This window comes from Falco biarmicus, chromosome Z (assembly GCF_023638135.1).
Source record: "Falco biarmicus isolate bFalBia1 chromosome Z, bFalBia1.pri, whole genome shotgun sequence".
Lineage (NCBI taxonomy): Eukaryota > Metazoa > Chordata > Aves > Falconiformes > Falconidae > Falco > Falco biarmicus.
This window is the reverse complement of record NC_079311.1, coordinates 60,140,402-60,163,106: the sequence shown is the minus strand read 5'-3', so window position 1 is coordinate 60,163,106 and position 22,705 is coordinate 60,140,402. Positions and strand designations below refer to the sequence as shown.

The window sequence follows — 22,705 nt, the reverse complement described above, 5'->3', positions numbered from 1 at the left end:
GGAAGTGCTCTTTTAGCAGATAGTACACTGAATTAATGCTGCTGCAATTCCAGTTTGCTAGACTTCAGAGCATTTAGCAACATTTTTCCCGTGTGTCCTGAGCCCATGATTGACAGGTGAAGTTTACAAAACAGTTCCCCCAGGCACAGATGTTTTGTGCTACTATTGGGTGCCTAAGCTAACCCTAGCATTATAAAAGGGGAGCAGGGACTGGGATGACAGAAGGGAGAGTAGGAAGTACAAGAAAGTTTACATTTAGTTTAATGTTTTGATGTACTCTCAAGAAAACTAAATTGTTACAAGGCTTCAGTTTATATATTGCAGTAAAGTGTAAAATGGAGATGTCAAGAACTTGAGTGGGAGTGTCGCAACTGAGAACCACGTTTTCATGTCACAGTTCTTATATTCAATATATAAATACATATATTAATTCAGAAACATAAAATTGTATATTATCTATAATAATATAAACATAAAAGATTACATATGAAAAATAATAACACTGAACTAGGTGTATTTTTCAGACTAACTGAATTCCACTTGGATTACAGAAAATGTTTCAGATCATTAAGTAAAATACTAGTCTATTTTTATCCATCATTCCCATATCTTGCTTGGGAAAGTGAATTACATTAATGTTTTCCTTTGCCAGATTTTCATGTTTCAGTGTTTTCTTTCTTACTTTCTTTTACCTTTTTGGGGTTGGTTTAAAGTTTGTGTGAAGTTTGGCAGATTTTTTTATTAGTGTGGCCTTAGATGGCAAGCCTGACTAATAGTCACATGTATGTATTTTAATGTGCGGCCACTAATTAGTGTAGCCTCTGCAGGGAATTTAATGATGCAGCTCTGCACAATCTTACTTTATTTCTCCCCTCCCATTCTTTAGGATCCTAATCAGCTAATCCGTGCAAGTGCTTTAAGAGTTTTATCCAGTATCCGTGTCCCAATTATTGTTCCCATTATGATGCTTGCTATTAAGGAAGCCTCTTCTGATTTATCTCCTTATGTAAGGAAGAATGCAGCCCATGCAATCCAAAAACTGTACAGGTAAGTGATTCTGACAAATACTGAAAAGCAATTTTAAGGTAGTTGTGGACTATGTTTGTTAAGACTACTGGAGGGGTTGGCATGTCTCAGATACATCTGATCAGTTTCTTAAAAAGTGTAAATTGTGTGCAGACACTCCCATACTCAGCTGATTTGGGTGGAATTCAGGCAAGTTGCTTGCTACAGTAACAGCATAACTATGAAGAGAGATAAAAAGTAACTGATACACTATGTTTTGCTTTTAATATACTACTTATTGTCATCTATGTAGCAACTATTTTGAGATTTCTGGGTTTTGCATCTGTATCTTCATCCTGAAGGCATTTGCAGTAGTATGCTGTACAGATGACGAATAGGAACTTGTCGAAGTTTTATCTGTGCAGATCCAAATCTTCCTGTTCCCTCGTCAGAAATTGGTGCCATGGAAATGTTCTTAGGAAGTGGTGGGTACTGGTTTACACAGGTGGGGACAACAGAACCTGCACCTTTCCAAAACAGTAATTTATTCTACTACTTCCTGTTTATTTTGCCTGTGCCAAGAAGAGGAAGGTGAGAGGTGTTACGCATTCTGAATCAGGTAGCCTGAGGCTGCTGCAGTTCTGTGCTCCCTCAGACCAACCGGTAGTGGGGCTGAACATGTATTTCTAATGGGCACATACACACATACAACACACATGCACGCAGCCAGCTATACAGATCAGCACAGACAGAAAAAAGCATTCATGCAGACAAAATAAACACCAGCAGCCTTATCGTATTGCATGCTCTGGCTGATAAGGCCCATTAGTGGACCTGTATAGGTACAAAACGGATCCCCCAGTAATGATCCTAGATGCTCAGTCTTTCTAGTAACTGATCTTGGATCTCCAGTTGCTGGCACTGGCACCTACAAGCACACAATGCTTGCAACCCCACTGCACTTGCTGTTACAGATGCCTTCAGTCAGATATATAGAGGGCCCCACCCTTTCACTCAAACACTATGAATCTCACAGTAGCTGGATTAGACACTCAAGACTATGCAGTAACTGGCACATATATCCCCTTGTCTCCAGTTGTCTCCCACTGGGTAGAAAGAATGAGGGAAGAGAAACAGAGAGACTGAGATGCACAAATGGGTATCTCAGTTAACCTCCAGACCTTACAGTCCATGCAGTAGTTGATGTGGGTGTCTGGATCCTTCTGGTACCAGAGTCTCCAGTGGTCTCACTCAAGAGCCACACACGCACGTGTCCCCACTTTGGTAGCTGGCTTCCCAAACCACCTGGTCTAGCTTGATACTCTCTAGCAATCACACGCGGACATACCTGCTTGCTCCACTTGCTGGTACTGCAGTTATATGGGTCCCTGTAACCCATGGCCTGACCAGTTGCTGGAGCTTAGACCTCCGTATCACACATGCACACAGAGCAGAGACTGCTTCACCCAGGAAAACAGAATTTAATGAGAACAGAACAGGCGGTAGTCATCAGGTGCAGAGTATGGTCAAAGAAGCAGGCCAAACAGCAAAGCATTTACGTACGACCAGCTCCTTTTATGCACCTATCCCTCTATTTTCCTGTGCTTGTTTATCCCAAAATCATCTGGTTCCCTCCCTTGCCCTGTCTTTCATTTCTCCCATAGTAAGTCTTGTACAATTCCAAAATGTTCTTTTTGGCATTGCATAGTAAGTCTCATAGCCCTGTAGCTAGTAACACCCCTAAATCTGAAAGGTGGTTGGGAGAGCCTCTCTCAGTCATTATAGTTTATCTCAGGGCAGGCTTTTTTGTGTCAGCGTTCCAAGAACCTGAGCAAGGACTCCTTCGTTGTGGTGGTTTTTTTCAGATGAGCTGAGTGCTCTCATGTGATGGCCCTGGGAGTAGCTGGGTCAAGATGTTATTGGAGGTTCCCCCCTGTGTGCAGACCACCTTTTATCATGTAACCCAACAAGAGGGAATGGATTTTAATCCATTAAATTTTCTTCAGCTATTTGAATAGTTTGGGTTTTGTTAGCATCTGGTTCTAGCACGCAACAGATTTTTTTTGGCCTGAATTTTTTCTCCATACACAGAATGTCCTTTGACTTCTTGATAGTATGAAAACTATTTGGAGGAGTTCGTCAGTAGTGGTCTGTTAAGTGTCAGCAAGGCACAGCAGTATCCGAACAGCAGGCTATTCCATGGAATTTTAACTTAAATTGATGCTTCTATTTCATCTCTTCATGACAGGCAAAATTTATTTTACTAGTTCTGATTAAAGAGCTTATTAGTGATTGGTGTAAAACTGGAACATGCTGAAACCTAGCTTGATTATTGAGAGACCTTTTCTCTGTCTTTCTTCCAATCTCCAGATATGATTGCATCTATAAATAAAACTTACGGCTTTTATCTCTAGTTCATATGGTATCCTGTGCTTATATGATATTAGTGGCAAGATTTTGAAGTCATCCTTGCAAATACAATAAAAAAGTATTTTTTCACGGTGAAAAGTACAGCAGCTTAATCTGGAGTAGCTGGCCTCGCTCCCTTCTAGCTTCTATGAATTCCTGACTGGTGGTAAAATGGACATCTAGCTCACATAGCAAAGGAAAACTAATGAAACTGCAGCTCTGTGTTTAGAGGGCCTGTACGTTCTTCACAAGTTTTTGCTTCATGCAGACATCCTAGTTGTCATAATGCAAGTTTTCAAACTGCTGTAGCTGCAAATTCCGCCTTACCTGAACTAGAATAAGCTTCATGGTTTCTTGTGAGGTTGTAACTAACAGTTCTGTCCATGGTAGCAGGATTTGGGAACTGCGTGTAGAAAGCAGAAAACTTTTATTGTCGAGTTTTCATAATATACTTGTACAAATGCCCTATCTGATAGCACTGGTTTACCTCAGGATACAGGGAGAGAGTATAGTTTTCTGAATCACTTGAAGTAGCAGCAGCACTGGTAACTGGTGAAGGGGCTATCAAATGAACCTGTCCACAGGCAGGCCCAGTTGGCATGCCTTCAAATAAAAAGTCTGTAACAGGCAGTCTCAGCAGATATTTCGACAAGGGTCACAACTTGTAGCTTTGCAACTCACTGATACAGATCATGTACTGGTGGCAGGGCTGGGTTTTGGCCTATTTAATGAGCAGGTAATTTCAGAAGACTCACTCTGAAGTTGATGAAAACCAGAATTCTGGAGGAGATGGGTTTTTGATGTGAAGATCAGTCAACATCTAATTACTCAGTCTTCTGCAAGCATTTGAGTAAGAAGAAATAACAGTTTATTCTGATAGTGCCTGTATACTCTATTTACTTTCTGGTTTCCATGACTTCCTTACCTGTTTGATAGTCCTGTAGTTCAGTTAGTGCTCCAGTCAGACTTCTGAATGCAGGTTCAGTACTCCAGTCTTCCTTGCATTTAGTGTCATGGTGTTTGAATGGATGTCTGACCTAAAGAACTTGTTCATTAGTGGTTCATCAATTCTAAGAGCAGGAAGCTTACATATCAAACAAAAGATTTCAGGCATAGTATGGACGATACAATCAACCAGGTATATTGGAGAAATTTTATCATTGAAAGTGTCAGACCTCTTGCTTATTTCACATAGAGTGCATTTCAAAGCTATTAGTATCTTCTGTCTAACAGTAGAAGATGCTGCCATGTACTTGCACCCGCTTGCAACAAGATTTGGAAAAGGGCTTTTTAAGTCCCATCAGTAGTATTAACAGATTCCATACTATTACTAGTAGATACCATAGTGGGAGCTTATCACTCTGAGCTCTTTAGCCTGTTCATTTATTTTCTCTCCAAGAATGCTGCCTTCCTTATCTAAAACATCAGAAAAGAGGAGTGGGAGGAATCAAAAGCCTTACTGAAGATTTTCTTGATCATATAACAAAATTGGCATTTTTCAAAGTTTCTGAGTAATAAATACTCACTACTTTCTCTCTTTTTCAAAACTGGTATAAAATTTAATTTGAAATAAGTCCTATTAGAAAGACTTTTTGCTTTTCCTGTGAAGGTTTTGGTCCTTAGCAGAAGATCCAGTAAATCTATTTTGACAAAAATAGAAGTTGAAACAAAATGTGATTGTGGAAGTACTTTTGGAACACTGATGTTGCTTTGCTGCTGCTGGTGGCTTCTAATGAAGTCTTGATATCCATTTAGTATGTTCTAGTATTGCTAGGAATTAGAGCCTTAGTGACGTGGTGTGCAGATAGATACTCACTTTGTGAATCTATAGCTGGAAAGGATACACTGTGCATTAGGGCAGTTCATCACTCAGCATTAAAACTGAAACTTATTAATGGCCAAATGCTTCCTTACCTGTAATTGTATCCACACTGAAGTGGCTTTTCAAATGCATAGGGCTACACATCTGTATGGATCTTTGCACCTACTATACTACACTTCTGTATTTTCTTCTGCCTTGGCTCTGAATTATTCCATGCCTCTTAGATCCATGATGGAGAAGCAGCTGGAATGAAAAATTGGTCCTTTACTTACCTAAGAAGCAAGTTTTACAATAATGCGTACCTTCTGGTAATTTTTTCTCTGCTTTTTTGAATGTGAAAATTACGAGACAAAGATTTTTGTTTGCAACCATTTGTTTTTCCTTTGTTTTCCCTATTTATATAGGACTTCAAGTAGTCTTTTTCATCAGCTTGCACACCAACTTTGTGTAGGTACACTTGAATACAGTGTCCAAGTTTTTGAGTTCCCATACTTCTGACTAAAATTAGTGAAGTTAACAAAGTGTTTTACTTGAAGCATTATATTGATAATTAGATAATAAAGGTATGATTAGTTCTGCTTTGGCCTAATGTTCATTCGCTGCTGAATTCATTCATGCTGAAATTCCTTTCTACAAAAGCATGAGATCCTTGTGATTTAACATCTGAAGCTCAGTCAAATTCTCCCTAATGGGCTGGCCTGTTTTAATGTTTCTTAAATTGTAAAATTTTTATGAGTTTAGGTATTAATATTCTTATGGAACACACATAAGTGGTATAATATAAAGATAATCTTTATTATTTAATTTTATACTCATTCAATTCAGTTCTGTGTTCCATTATTAATTTTACTTTCAGTCAAGTTCTTTTATAAGCAGTTCTTTGGAATACTTGATTTTTTCTAGAAGTGGTTTTGTCAATGTACTTGGTTCCCAGCTTGCGTCTAAAGGTCAACAAACCTAACTTCTTTTGATTTTGGATATGTCTGACCAAACGAGTAAAAATAATTTTTATTTTTCCTTTTAGTCTTGATCCAGAGCAAAAGGACATGTTAATTGAAGTGATAGAAAAGCTGTTGAAGGATAGAAGTACGGTAAGAAACAATATGCTATTACATATGTATATAATTTTTAGAGTTTACTCCTGAGGCTGTCATTCAGCAGTACATCATACACTTTCCTGACCATTTCTGATGTGATTTTATGTTTTTAGATGGAATTATCATTGTGTATTTGTGCTTTATGCTATGACTGTAATAGTGACCATCTCCTTTAATGGCTTCTATTTTTACTTGCATCATGGGTATTCTTAATCTGGTTTTGTTAGCATGGTTTATGTATGCTTCTTTAAACTTAATTTTGATAAAGTTATACAAATACATGAATTGCTGTACAGTTATCTATGTATAAATACTTTTACATTGGGAAGTCAGCTAGGTACACCAATTCGTTTGCGGTACTGTAAGAGTAAGTTACTTCTGTATGATGCACAGTATGCCTGTTGGTGTCAGCCTGCCCTGTAGTGTGTACATGTGTTAAACAATGATAATTGCTGTGCACTTGTTTGTTCTTGCAAATATCCTCACTTGCAATCTGTTAAATAAAACCAATGTCCTTGGACAATTTCTGTAAATTTAACACTTGTATTTTGGCTCCCCTATATAGATACGAATTTTCTGTATGAACTCCTGGGTGTCTCACAATGGTCACGCACCTTATTTTTATTCCTGTACCCTACAAATAAGTTTCCCAAGTCTAAGCCAGAAGGGTAATGAAGCAAAGAGTGAAAGACAGAATTAAAATACAAAACAGAGTTTTGTAACTTAAAACACTCTTGTATTATTCTTTTTCAGATTACTACTTTAGGGAATGTAATCTTTTTGAGTAAATGGAAGTATTTCTAGGTACCAAATACTGTGTTGCTTCCTCTCCTGTTTGCCAAGTGTTTTTGTAACACACAGGAGTGTGTTGTCTGTTGTTCTAATACAGCCCAGGTGTTCAGGACATAAATGGTACTGTTCTCTAAAACACATCTTGGAACTTCCACTGAAGGGTTACTGAAGGAGAAGTCAGGGCTTAATACCTCAGCAGACAGTAAATCAGTCAGTTAGTTCCCTGACTGCATCCAGGCTTAACCTGTACTCATTTGTCAGAGGCCTTTGTGCTTCTGTGGAGTTGCCCCTCCCCACTGTTTTTTTGTGTATTTTCTTTTCGTGGTTCATGCTCTTGGTGTGCATGTAGTCTGTGAATGTGAGATTAGATTCTTTATACCTGTGGAGGCATAGAGGCATGAGAAGCCATCTCTGTTTCTTTTTATTGCTCATGTCAGGAAAATAAAATACTGGAGTTCTCACTCTGTTTCTGAGTCCTTATTGCTTATGGTAAATGGCAGGTTATCCAACAACTAGTCATTTACAACTTACTTTTAAGAAAATGTTAAAGGAAGAAAGTACAGAGTAAGTTTGGACCTTCTTTTTCCCCAGCACACTGATCCTGGCATTTGGAGTTACTTATAGGAGGATTAATGCTCATTGCTTAGTATGTGCCGCAATTGCAGTGCGTCTGTGACTCTGAATAATGGACATTGTATTTATGAAGATATCAGCTGAAGCAATGGTCAAAGTTATGCTGTTTTGTTAGCACATTAGAAGCTAAGAATGATGGTCTAGAACTGGGTCTTCTTGGGCCTCTTTGGAGACATAATATGGTTAACTGCAACTTTTTCCTCCCTCTGATTCCTCTTGGTCTGTTCCCTAGCAAGACCTGATTCCAGCCTGAGTTGAGACATCCCAGCTTGAGAAGTTTTATTTTTTTCAGGAAGCAACATGAAGAATTATTATTCTGAAAAGGAATCGTACAGAGCTCTCTTCAGGACTCTCTAAATCAAACCTGAGAATTGATACCTGCTCTTTCACCCCAGACTCCACAGCTGTTTGTGATCTAAAGTGGATTGATCTCTCTTTAATCCTTAATAGCTTTGGGAGGACAGAAAAGCTTCTAGCACAGAAAAGCTTCACCTTAAGTAGTTACCTATTGTTGTGTTCCACTGAATGTTTCCAGAAAGCCTCCACACTTAGTGACAGACGGCACGTAGCACAGAAGTGTTTTATTAGCAGGTAACTCCAATCTGAATAAATTTATTCTTTGCTTCTAATTGGAGAACACAGCAATTTTCTCGCAGTGGGAGAAATAGACTGCTGTGTATAGCTACTTTTAGCTTTTAAAATGGGAGGAGATGCAGGCTTGTGAGTGGTGGCCCTTAGGTACAGGTGTGTACATATGTAGCCTATAAAGCATTAGGTTGACTACTTTTTAAGTCTTATTTAAACTCCTCTTGGGAAACTTTTATTAATTTGAAACACCTTTTTGTGTTCTGTAAGGGAAGCTTAATTTAATACACTTAGCATAAAAGAAAAAGTTCCTACATGCATAAAGACAGAAGTTTTTAGGAAGTATTTTGCAGTCTTTGTGAAGAAAGTGAAGTCGGGTTTGTTGCCACAGGAATTCTAGAAATGTTCTAAAACTTGGACATAGCAGCGTTCTGTCATAACTTTATGAAGTGCGTGTGTTTGATTAATGGTATTTCTCAGTTTTTTTGCAGCTCCCATTGCTTGTTTGACAGTCAGATAACCTGAAATTTCTAGGGTGATAATGTGGAACTCAGACCTCAAGTGTTTATTTGACACTAACCTTTAGATTCCTCCGATTTAAATGCACAGAAGCTGTTCCCTTGTATCAATACTGGTTGTCATCTCCTGATAGTTTTAAGCTAACATCAGCACATCAATTTGTTGGGAAAGTGATGGTGTCTTCATTAAATAAGATCTTTACCAGAGTGGGAGCATCTTGGTGACTTTGGGAATTGTTGAACATCAGTGGTTCTCCTTTTTTTCTTTTGATGGAATTTTCAAGTTACTTCTGGCAATTCTGTGTACCTAATGCCTGATAATCCTCAGACAAGCCATAATGCATTGTAGGTAATAACTGGATGTGGGAAAATCCACCTTGTGATTTTTTTTTTTGGTTTTTTGTTCTTATTCCATTTGTTTTAGACGTGTTTGAAAGTAGAGTATAATTATTAACATTAATGATGTATATAACAGTTGAATGTTGTTCAAGTGATGTTTGAGACTTTGCTTTAATAAAATCTAAACTTGTACTCATAATTATCTTCTATAACCATTTATACCATGCGGGGTTTTTGAAATTTACTGACATAATCTCTTCATTAAAGTGAGACAGAATAGCTACTAAGTGCAGATGCCTCTAAATTTACATAAACCAGATTTTTTTTTTCAGAGAGAACATGCTATTGTGGATTATTAATGCAGTTTGTATTGCACAGAAAAGGCTCAATGTATTTAAGTTAGTCCAAGTCATTTTATATTTGAAATAGCAAAAAACTGGATGGGATTTTTGCTGCAGTAAAATTAAGCCATTTTATCAGACTGTATAAAATGTGTTCATTTTTTAGGTCTCAATCAGTAGTAAATTTTAATATAAGCTGTGGTAAGCAAAACTTAAAATAAGATGAGATCTAACCTTAACCCAGCACTTCATTAAAATTTCTGGTGAGATAAATGAAAGATCGCTGTAGTCCTTAAGTGACTTAACATGAAGATTCAATTAAAAGCCAAGCCCTCAGTTAATCTAAGATGCAAAATTATCAGGTGCAAACCATCATTAACGTACCCTCAAGGGTAGCTAACTGGGAATTAGAATGTATCAACAAAGCTCTGATTTTGTGCCAGTGTATTCAATGCTTAAACAGGTAAGATGTTTACAAGTATTTTTATTATAGAGACTTAAGAAACTTCTGGTTATGTTTTTACCCTTGCTTTACAGAAGAAAGTACCTCAGACTTTGAAAAGCAGATACAAGAACATGAATGCCTGCTCATTCTATTTTGCTAGTAATTCTAGATAATTAAGCAGCTGACATGATTTTATGTAGAAATGAAGATTAGAGCATGTGTGTATTTTATGCTAAAATGATTTTCTCAGAAAGTAATACAGCTAGTCATGTAGTCATGTGTGAAGGTATAATTGGGTGTTTTAGAGGAAACTAGTTTCCTTTTTCTTTTTTGGTTGATTCTCTATCACTTCACTCTTAATTCTATTTTTTCCATTCACTTAATGAGCCTGATGATCTAGCTTTGGGGCATAGAGTTCGAGGCAGGATTTGTTGCTTGTGTTGCTTTTGGCATACTGTGAAGGACTCTAGAACTGCATTGTGTGCCCTGTGTATTTTACAATTCTCGGTGTAAACAATAAAAATAAAGTTCATTAATGATACCTGAGTTACAATGGTTAAAAAGAAACAAAATCCATGTTGATATTGAAAAGGAATAATGTCCAGTGTCCAAACCTGTGGAGTGAAAAGAACTTGGGACTTGCATTCTTCAGTCTACACTAAAGTATCACAAAGTGTATCTAAAATTGCATCTAAAAAGAGAAGGCAGATGATTGACTTCTAGCTGGGATGGAGTTTTATGGGTGCTGGACATACTAAAAATGTCCAAATTTATTGCAGGTTTCAGTCTTTAACGTTTATCTGGTTTTATTTTGTTTGGCCAGATACCTCTGTCATAAGGAAGGTTTATGATGTTTGTGTGGAAATAAATGCATGTGATGCATGATAAAATGAGTTTTATTCAGCCCCATCCAGAGAACTGGGTTAGTAAGTGGCCACATATATTTTGTGCTATATAGCAGTTGCTATTACAGTTCCCTTTCTGGGACCAGGTAGTATACAGGGTGCAGCACTGCTATTGAACTCAGAATCTAAGACAGAAGAACGTTAGAGGGAAATTTCAAAACATGTTGGCCAGACTTGCAGATGCTCGTTGATGCCCCCGTATGTACTCCTGCTGTTGTGTTCCCAGAAACCTCTGTTGTGAAGTCATATAGGAAGGGGTAGATACAAGTTTTGGGTGAAGAGTGACAATAAATTAGCTTATTGAATGGAATCTATTTATTACTAGTTAAGACTTAAACTCTTTGCTAAAGGCTAATTTTTTCTTTAGCCTTTGATTATTCTCATTAAAGGAAAAAATATTATTTATTTTAATCACATTAAACTGCTTCTGATATTTTAATAACTCGTTATTCTGTTCTGGTGCAATTATTTACTCTGAAGTATAACAGATGCAACTTCATATCTGTTTTATTTTGAGGATAAAAAGACTTTATACAAATGCGTGAGTACTGAGATTTCTTTTGCTGACTGCATGGTTATTAGATGAAGTACAGATTCTTGTAAAGTGAGACCTCTTTGATTAAAAAATGATCTTAAGAATTGGTGATGGCTTTGCAATGAGGATCATGATCTTTTAATCTAAGTGTAATTGGGTACGATGGGGAAAGAAAGCTGGGCTTGCTACTTTTCAACAATAGGCTTCTGTTAATATTTTAGTTTAGAACCCAAATGTGTGAATAAGACAATGTTTTCTTAACTTATTGATTTAATGTTGGTAAAAAGCTTCACTTTTGTGGAAAAAAATTACTGAGTTTGTGCAGATGTTTTATTGTGATAGATCTATTATCCAGCTATTAGAAGATAAATGACTGATCTTTTCCAGTTTCCTTGCCTCCAGAAAATTGAAATAAGAACAGGAATATCATTTGGGCTGTATGATTAGGGCAGGTGGGGTGGCCATTAATTTAAAGGAGAGGAATCTTGGCAGCATAGGCCAACTTGCACTGTATTATCAATCAAACCTTGATACACTTCTTGTGATGACCCAGCACTCTCAGGTTTTTGCAGCGTTAATTAGAATTCATGACAAAATAGATGCAAGGAAACATTTTGTACCCTTCATAATTTTATAGAAAATTTATTGTTATTAGAGGAACCATTTGCTTAGTGTGATTTTTTTCATTACCAGCTTGTCAACTAGCATAGATAATCTGGAGAAAATATGAACTCCATAGATTGGGTGTCACTTTTGTTGATGGTTCATATAGTTTACCTTGGAGCACAGCTAATGGCTGAAGTTCATAGCAACAGCAGAGAAAAACGTGGCAGCCAGTGGGAGACAAATGAACCATGTTTATTGCTTTAATATAAAAAATACATAAATGGAAAGCGGCATTTGAATTTGATGAGCTCATTGCTAGTTTTGTTGGAGTGATTTATATTTTCTCCTTATACAAAAAGCTACTATTGACACAGTGAGATGGAAATTAACTGACTGTTTTTTGGAAACCGATATTTTTTTGTTTTATATTCTGATTGGATCATTTTGTTTAATTCTAAATATTTTTATGGAATGTTGAGCATTTAATAAACAAATATTATTAGCTGTTCCTTTGATGTTTAGATGTATTATAGGATCTACTATAGGGGAAACAGTGTCAACTAGGAAATAATACCTTATTAAGAAAGCATTAGGAAACTTCCTCAGATAAATTCTCTTGTTACCCGTGCATTTTCAAACAGTCTTACATTCTCACCCTGCCCCCTTCTGCCTTTCAAATGAAAAGCCTAATTTGGGAAAATGCAATAATGGGGCATGGTCTTTAGTGTCATGATGTATGGCAATTCCTATATCAACTTGTAAATCTAGGGACTCACTACAGGAATAAAATGCTTGTTCATCCAGTGTTTCCACTTGTCACCCACAGTCATCCAGCTTGCATTTCATAGTGTATGTTCAAATTTTTAGAAATATCTTTTAAGCATTCACAAGTGACAGTATTCTCATTGTAAACTTGAGTAGGTCACTGATGTGAATTGAAATAAGTAATTATTTAGAATTCTTGTATTTCAGTATGACTATTTCTTTGTATCAAATTGTTGTGTTTTCCTCACAGTAACTGAACTTTTAAAAAGCCAGCACTGTTCATAAGATATGTGCTCAGTTTTTAAAGACCTAAACTAGTGCTATATGTATTATTTTGTCAGCTTTCAAACTGTATCATATCCAAGTAAAAGAGAGAGACAGCAAAATGTGTGTGCAGTATTAGTGGCAGTAAAAGGCAAGGGTATCCACTCCATAAATACAGTTGGAAACCAAGATCTGTGTTGTCCTTCACCTGTGAACCTAAACTGGTATTTTTAAATACTAGGCTGTGACTGTGCTTATACTCATAAATTGATCTGTGTGTCAGTCTCTCTGTCCCCCTCCTTTCCTCCCCTTGTATGTCAAACCTGTCAAGAGACTGTGTACTGTCTTGTAGTGTGGAGGAGTAGAATATCTGTAATAAAGTCTATGGGATGGTGACAAAAAAAAAAGTCACTGTGGTCTGAAAGTGTCATTCCTTTCTTCTAAAAACTTCAGGTCTGTCACACTGTCCTCTACAAGCTGACCTTAACTGTATTTCAGAGATTTGTGTCCTGATAAAATTGCTTTGCTGTGATCAAGTTCTAACTCTTCCCACCCTTCCTCTCTTCCATCCACAGTTTATCTGGCCTAATTGAATACCTGCTCAGGACTGGTAGTTTATTTGCCTGGTGTTAACCACTGTCTTCTGCTGAGCTTTGAACCCACACCTAAGCATTAACTTGCAGCAGTTTTTAATTACAGAATAGCTTGCTGCAGCACGTTATTTAGAAGGAAGTTTAGTACAACATAAAAAAAAAAAGGTATTGTTATTGTGATACGGTAAACCCCAGCAAATTATTTTAGATATAAAGTGTGTTTTATTTAGCTCTATCAAATAATCAAATTTTGCTCCCTGGAATGAGTTGTATACTTGCTGGGACCAGCAGGTACCAGTATGTGGACAGGCCTGGAGACAATAAATGCAACTTCACGTTTATTCTTATTGGTAATTCATAAAATCCCCACAGAGCCTGAAACTTGTTTAGCATAATAGCAAGACTATATTCTGAGCCCAATTGTAATGTTGGACGCATACTAATAAACCAAATGTCAGCCAAATACAGGAAGAAAAATGTAACATATGAATATCATTGTATTTAATATTTCTCAAAAAGTACCATTTCAATAAACTGCAGTTCTATTTAATTGCTTACTTTAAGTCATTGGGGAAATTTTAGAGGTTGAAATGCAGATCCCCAGTGCTCAGATAGAATATGACATTAATTTGCTGCCAGAAGGCTATACTGCATGCATGCTAACTGCATACATATCAGCTGTTTCATATAAAGTCTCATCACTTTCGTTATTTGACTTAACATGTACTCTGACACAAAACAAATCTTAATTAACGCAATTAGGAGAGAAAGAACAGTAATTCCAGGCACACAATGCATGTCCTTATAAGGCATGATCAGTGTTTCAGGCTTTCCCACAGTTACAGTAGACTGCTGCCAGAATTTTAACAGGAACCACAATATATATTTCCTTTCTATTTAAAAGAAAATACCTTATCAGAAGGTTTTAATAAGTCTTTAGGTGTTAGAATGTTCAGAATCTGTTTAGGTTTCTCGGGGGGGGGGGGGGGGGGAAGCTAGTTTTATAATCAGTATGAGGACCTTTGTGTGTATATGAAGATTTACTACTTACGGAGGCAAAAAATTTTGTGAGGACATAAGGTATAAGTGATCTGTTCCTGTAATTTTGGAACTGGTAGGGAAGTGCTGAACAGCATGCATAGGTTCTGCTAGTGTTCTTTGAGGAAAAATACTGATGTATATATACGTATTACATTGCTGATTTTTATCCTTTTTTTTGCAAAGTCTATTCATGAAACTCTAAATACAAAATTTCATATGGCAGTTAATTTGGCCATATCAAGAGAGAAGTGTGGATCCCAATAGTGATGGGAAACTTATCCCAGCTCCCCTTTAGTTTGATCACACCAGTGTTGGCAGGAGAGTCCCAATAGACCTTGACAAGCATATCGCTGTATTATACTTTTTGTTGTTTCCTGTTGTTTCTGAGTTAATTGCAAGTTCTCTGATAATTTATTTGGAAACTATAACTGTAAGAAAAAAAAATTATGCTTACATTGCACTGTGTCTTCAAGGCTGGAAGCTAAGATTTATGTGTGTAATAGAAACAGCAAATGTTTTCTCCATTCTAATAAACTTACCCCAATTCTATTTTATACAAGGTACCATTTCTGTGGACTTAGGTTATTTGTTGTTGTTGGTTGTTTTCACTGAATAGAAACAACTTGAAATTGCTGAGAATTGCTAGTATTAATTCTGATTTTCACTTGTGGACAAACCATAGAAGGAACACTGACCTTTTGGTATATGTTTTATTCTCTAGCTGGTAGCTGGGAGCGTTGTGATGGCATTCGAAGAAGTATGTCCAGATAGAATAGATCTGATTCACAAGAACTACCGAAAGCTGTGTAACTTACTGGTTGATGTGGAAGAGTGGGGTCAAGTTGTTATTATCCACATGTTAACTCGATATGCACGTACACAGTTTGTTAGCCCATGGAAGGTAAGTTTGTAACTTTTAAAATCACTATTGTGTGCTTGCATTTTGATTTATTTTTAATGTTGGGTATATATAGTCTTTTAAGATGCATTTTTATGCAGACTTTAATGAAAATAGAAATCAAATGCCTAACTCTTAGCTCTCTAAGGCTTCACTAAGAGAAGTCAACCACCTTTCTTCAGAGCATGAGAATTCTCCTTCCAGGCTATAACCTGTTCAGATTTACCATGGGCACATTCTGTGGGCAGGAGAGAGAGTCCTGTTTTTGTGGGTCTTTGTGCAACATGGTTCTTTGCACAAGGAGATTTTATGCGAGTCAGAGATAGGAAGGTTTGCCATTCTGTCCTGAAACTGAGTAGAATCTACTTTCTTTGTAGATATGAATACCAGTATCACAGCATGGTGAATATAGTATTACTTGTTCAGGCTTGGTTAATCTGCTGAGGGACTGTGTGGAGAATCAAATACAAGTTTCTGAAATGTGCAATATAAAAAATTGTTCTGGTATTTTCATTTATACTGGATAAATATGAGTATACCCTTAAAATTTATAAAAAAGGATATTCAAAATACAAATCCTATCACTTATAACAACGAAAAAGAAGACAGCTTAAGAAATTGATGCTATCAACATAGGTTTCAATAGGTATTTAACTCTGAATGACAATTTTAATTAAAATACAGAATATTTCTGGAAAGGAATGCATAAAATTGCTCCACAGCTCTGGTTGGTTGTGCTGTTTACAGGTTTGGGGGTGTTACTGCCCTTAGTTTCAAATAATGGTAAAACTGTAATTAATATTTAAAGATGTACGTATTCATTTATATACGTGTGTATACATATATATACACACACACATATATATATATAGTGTTTTACAGCAGTAGTTGGAGATGGACTTTACAATTCCATAAAAGGATGTTTGGGGTACCTACTTGTAATTAATATAAAACCTTAGAGAAAGTTTCATCTTTTGATTTATTTTTTTTTTTTTTTTAATTTTACTTATCTGTATTTAGCTTGAAGTAGTTTTGGTATAGCTCAGCTAATGTGTCTTAACACATCTGTTCAGACACCATTATTTCAGTGCAGATTATTGTGGTCTGTAATAAGCATTTTTTTAATTTTAAAATAAAAATTGTTATTTTAAAATAAAATTGTTATTTTAAAATAACAGTTTTTTAAAGGTTACTGTTTTTCAGCATTGGAATACAGAATTACACCAGCAATCGCTGAATTCTTTCAAACACTGTTTTTTAATTCCCTTTGCCTAGGAATCAGACTGAAATACAGTGGTGTTGAGTATTAATATCTCCATAATTTATTACATGAAAATAATCATTAGGAGATGTATTTGGACAAATGGCTGATTTCAGCCTGATTTAGTTTACAATTACGTTCATTTCTTAAATAAGCAGGGGTTATAATGATCAGAAAACTAGAGACATCGCAAAAATGTCTGAAATAGAATCATATTTTCGCACTACCAGTTGAGTTCTGGAACACCCTTTTTCGTTTCAGATGAAAGTTAGGAAAGTATGAACACATCTTTCAAGAAAACTACTTAAAATAAAGGAAGTATTTTTAGACAATGGGACACTTAATATGTTTTCCTAACGTTCTTGAGGCAGAGTGTTTATTACATGTTGCTTATTGAAATGAAGTAACTTGCATTTTTCTCACTGACCTTTAGCAAGTATCAAAACTGATAATTTGCTTTTCCTAAAGCTACAGTTTCACAATCGGTTTAAGCCAGTTTTAGTCTGTATTTGGACAAAGGAAGAGTAGAAGAGGATGACCTCCTGTCTTGGACTGAGAGTTTGGAGGTCTTGATGGAATTCGGTTTCTGTAAGACTTTAATGTACATTTTTTCAGTGAAGCTAGATGAATGACAGTTGTTGCTGTGACTTCTGCTCTAGGAGTATAAAAGGTTTGTGTAATGATACTGCCTGTGTCAGCCTGAAATTGATCATCAGTGGTGTAGTATTAGTAACACTTTGTTTCCATTTTCATGAGTTTCAGTGCAAAATTTAGTTTGTCTACCTACTCAGCAATTAAATTAGCAGATTTTTTTTCTGGGGCTAGTTGAAATGCATGCCTTTGTCAATAGGTTCTTAAATGAACTCATCATACAACAGGGCATCTTGTGTACTAGAAGAGATTTTTAATTTAGTTTATTTGCATCATTATGGATCAGTATTTAGGCTGTTTATATGTAAATGTATGATTTGAGGAACAATTAAGTGTTGACAAAGTAGATTGCAGTCATATCAATTGCAATGCATTTTCCATAATTTTTCTAACTGACATCTTTGATGATAAATAGTGGATGCCAAGTCAAAGCCGATTATACAGTGCACTAGGAATTCATGGTGCTGTCAGGGAGAAGACCGATTGACTTTAAATTTACATATTAATGAGAAGATTTGTTAAGAGGGTGCTTGACTATAGAAAATAACAGCATATTTATAGGGCACGACACTTTATAAATAAAGCTGATGCAGGAAAATGGAAATTAAACCTATCAGATTAATAAATTCAAGGCTGCTAAAATGCATATTTGCATTTTTATTCACTAAAATTTACCTTTTTGAGAAGCACATGCTGCTTTTGTTCAAGTTGAGTTAATTCCCAACAGGGAATAGTGTAATGTTTTGAACTGATTTTTTGTGCATTTAGAAACACAAAGAAAAATTTGGAATACTTGGCAGTTAAGGAGAAAAATCCTTTTTTGAGCAATATGCTCAAAATTATTGCAGACCTTTAATCAAATTACCCATTAACCAAGCATATGTGGTTTTATATTCCTATTTTTACCTTCTCTACCTTCTCTGAAGAATAGTTTTTGTCATCATGAATGCTGTGAGAAAATGTTCTTGTGTTTATCTTACTTGTCTTGTAATACTTAGAGGGTGTTTCTGAAGTAGTTACATGTGAATAGCAGTTTTGGAATAACCTTTTTTCCGTATGAACTGTATTCAGCTTGAACATGTCTCGTTCCTGTTAATACACTCATATTCTGGAGTGAAAATGCATGCTCAAGACTAATAGGGAAGAACAATTTCAAGTTTTCTGGGAAGCAACATATCTGATGGCAGTTAACACTGTAATGCATCCTAGCTTAAATGTTTTGCCCTGCTCTTATTGCAGGAGTTGTCAGGACTGCCAAGTTGTTTGCAAACAGCTGAACCATTACAGCTTGCAGCCTAATTTATAAAGTTGTTTAAAACACAGTTACCATTGGTTTCTATGAATGCATTGAGTTGCAATCTAGCTGTTCAGGAGCTGATTTTCAAGATGTTCAGCCATCCCTGTTTCTGCAAGGAGATGAGGATCGCAGGAGGTAGCGACTGCTTCAGCTGTCCTGGTATATAGATCCATCAACAAATGCATGTGCTGTCTCGGAGGATGTCTTCTAAAAACAGCTGACTTGGTCAGAAGTTTTTATGGTTATTGTAGAGAGCAAAATGGAGCTAAGAGCTGTAGTTTTGCAAAATAACAGTGATTCTCAGGTCTGCTCAGCTTTGTTTCAGACAATTACATTACAGAAATAAACTTTCTTGGTGTTCAGTTAAGATTGGAAAAAACTGATAAACTCTGGTCAAGGGCTTCAGTCGTGAAAAAAGTTATTTATAAACAAGTATTTATGAGAAGCCTGTCTCAAGCTTACACTTTTAGGATTAATTATTGAAGTATTGCTCAATTTAAAGTGCTCAGAATTCGACATAACTGATGGAGGGAGGGCAGTGGGGGACTGGCAGGTGGTGCAGAAATTAAGACTGAAACGAATAATCTAAATTAAGGACTTTTACAAGAAAAATAGCAAGTCTTTGTATGTGTATACCGAAAACCATGACTCATGGGAAGTAGCCTGGCTCTCAAGGAATTATGAGAAGAAACACATTGAAAATATTTATTTTTGTGCTAGCTAGCTCTGACAAAATACTGAAGTTCCTTCTGACCTCAGCCGTCCTGTGATCTCTAATATTTTGTTAAGTCCTTTAAAATGTTTCCTGTGCTTGTAGTGTTTTCTTAGCATCTTACAGTTCCAAATTCTTACTGTATTCCATGAAGGTCATGGTTATATGTGATAGAATCTGGTGCCTAATGGCTACTTTAAGATGTCTAAGCAGTGTCTGATAGTGCTCTAAATACTTATTTTTTCATTCCCCATGTTGGAGTGAGCATTGAGTGAACTGTAATTGTGAATGGTAAAGCTTCAAGCACAGCATACAGGGAATACTGTAGACCCTTAACTTTTGTAGAGCTGTTAACTCAGTGACGAGTACTCTGAATCAGTTCTGCTGGTTTATTGCAGGAGAGTATAATAAAACTTGTGAAGCCTATACTGAGAAGGCGAACAGAAGAAGGGAAAGGTGTATTCAGGTTGATTCATTATTAAATGAATGATTTACGTACAGAATCTTTTTAAAGTACTTTAGCTTGTTTCATTTTTATCACTTTAAGTAATTTACCTATTTAACAGGAAGCTATCAGCCTGAATACACATTTCTCTTCTGTTCTCAGCCTTTTGATAGAGGATTTAGAAGTTTTATCATGCTCTCCTGCAATATGATTAGTAAGGAGACATAGACAGTTGAACACATTTAAAAATACTGTGAATTGCATTCAGTTTTTTTAGGATATAATAAATCAATATATGTTATGTGTTAGTACATTGTAGACCTTACTGTAGTTTCATTATAAGTATTTGTGCTGTGTGGTTCTACCAGGTAACAGTTTTGCTGATTGCTGATTTCCTTTCCCTCCCCCCCGCCCCCCCCCCCCCCCCAAAAGATTTATGAGGCCAGAAAACTTTCTTCCCCAGAGATCAAAAGCAGTCATCTTATTTTCAACTTCCATTCAGCTGTCCTCTCCAGATGCAAGTGTGAAACTACATAGATGGGTAGATTTATTTGAGCCCAATTTGGCTGATAAAAGCAAAAAAAAAATTTAAAGAAAACAGTGGAAAACAGTGTACAGTGAAGTTATGTGTTAAACTATTTACTTCTTCCATTCTTAGTGTACCCTTCAGAATCCTTCATCTGAATTGGAGGATTTTGGATTTAGTTACTGTTTCCCTTTTTGTCAGAGTACAATAGTATCTGGCTGTGTTCTTTTAGATAGGCATAAGGAGGTGTTCATGTTTAATATAAATTCAGTTACTTGAAGATATTTGGTAAAGCATCTGGGGCCTGAAATGGACTGGACAGCTATTTTACTGTAATACCATTTTTATTTTTCCTTACTGTTACTACTTAATAAGGTGAGAATAACTTAGAGCATAGATTTAGACAAAAAATGGCTTCAAGTTGATTGTGGAAAGTCGATTACTCGAAATTCTGAATAAAAATTTCTGGTCACTATGAATATAATTGAGATTATTTTAATGACCACTGTATAATAGTCTCTTCTGTCACAGAAAGGGAGCATTACTGTCTTTTTACATTCCCTCCATCTTCTCCCTCTCTTCCTTTGTGTTAGGGGTAGTGCTTCTAGGGCAAACGGGGTAAAGGAATTGATCTAGCAGAAGAATAACTGAAAGGACAGGGAGAATTAAATTTGAGCCACATGAATTTACTGATTTGGCTTGCTTTGTGGCTGCCAAGCACTTACTGCTGGAAAAAAAGAAGTACAGTCTGCAGATAAAAATCCCATTTATCTTTGCAGCGAAGTATATTGCTGTGGTTTCAGTTTGTCCCATGGCAGACCTGCAGTGGAATAGCAGCACTGTGTAGAATCTGTGTAGGCAAGTTCTCTAGGACATCTATATCCACTCAAATTATGAAAACAACCCCTGATTTTCCCATAAATTTGACTGTTTCTGTATATGCCATGTAATGCTGTAGTCTTGCCTTTTTGACTCGGGATGAGGAATTTATTATTATTTATACATAGGATAAGAGGCATTCTAGTCATCTCTTGCAAATAGATTGTTAAAATTGCTTTTTATTTCTGTCTAGTGATTTACAGAGATGAAAGTTACTTGGAGGGAAACACTGAAATATTTTTGTAGAAGTCTAAATATCTACTGTTTAACTGCTAGTAATTTCTAATTTATATATCAGATGTACCAGACCCCCACCAGCCCATGAGCTACCAAAATTTCTAGCTTTGATTTTGGCCATTGCAATTATATTTACTCATAGAAAATTGTGTGAGCACTATGAAATTAATGTTCTTAGAATACTTCAAGGCCCTTCTGGATGCCAAAGTATTCATAAATTCTGTTCTGGGCATCTGTCTGTGGGATATTGTTCCCCGTCTAGTAACTTGTATGGCTTTTTTCATTTTTCTACTAAGATTTTCTCTGGATAATTATAATTCCTTAGCTTCTCTTTGCAAAAGCAAACCTTTATTTTTCCTATGTTTGAGGAAGACCTATATGAGATCAGACCCTGCTCTGCGGAAGTTTTAGTCTCCTGATTCTGAGCCTGTACGCTTCTTCTGTTTGTAATATCAGGTAGAATTCTTGATTGGTTATGGCATGTACCTAGAGGACCACAGGGAAGAGTAAATATAAAAAATTTCAAATTGTCATGGATCATCCATCTCTTTGATAGTATATCCACAAGCTTTTTCCAGTTTGTGGTTGGAAAAATGCCAGACAAGAAAGCTGGGGGTAACTTAGTCCTGAATGGTAGCAACACATGCTTTTTCATCATGGTTTTCACTATCAGTATAAGTATACTACCAGTTGTTGGTCTGAGAATATCACTGAAGCAAATCAACAGATGGTTTAAGGTGCTTTCAGCTCCTTTGCCTACTTTTGCACCGGGAAGAAGGGAAAAAATCCTGCGATACAGAGTTTAATGTTCATAGGTTGTGTTTAGATTAGTAGGGCAGACTTTCTGGTGAGGATGACAGACTTTCATCTTCCAGCCTGCCAGTCTAGGTACAGTTAACATTCTTCGAAGATCTCAAGTAATTTTGTGTCTTGAAAACCTGAGGCTTCTAACTAACATCTAGAGCTAGGGCTGTAGTCCAAATGTGGTTTAAATATTGGATAAACATTTTAGTAACTGTAAAGAATCCTAGAGCTACATAAAGAAAAATCAAAAATAAAGATGTGAGTGTGTTTGCATGTGTGGGAAATGGCAAAGATCCCTTT

At 36.3% G+C, this 22,705-nt stretch overlaps 1 protein-coding gene across 6 annotated transcripts in view; it reads left to right on the top strand.

The window, feature by feature from the left end:
- Positions 1-22,705, top strand: part of AP3B1 (adaptor related protein complex 3 subunit beta 1) — a 162,833-nt gene that overhangs the window by 28,965 nt on the left and 111,163 nt on the right. For all 6 annotated transcript variants that reach the window (XM_056324410.1, XM_056324407.1, XM_056324409.1 and 3 more), the window contains exons 5-7: positions 887-1,047; positions 6,261-6,327; positions 15,417-15,596. In XM_056324410.1, the coding sequence (XP_056180385.1) occupies positions 887-1,047; positions 6,261-6,327; positions 15,417-15,596 (408 nt within the window). The remainder of the gene's footprint in view (positions 1-886; positions 1,048-6,260; positions 6,328-15,416; positions 15,597-22,705) is intronic.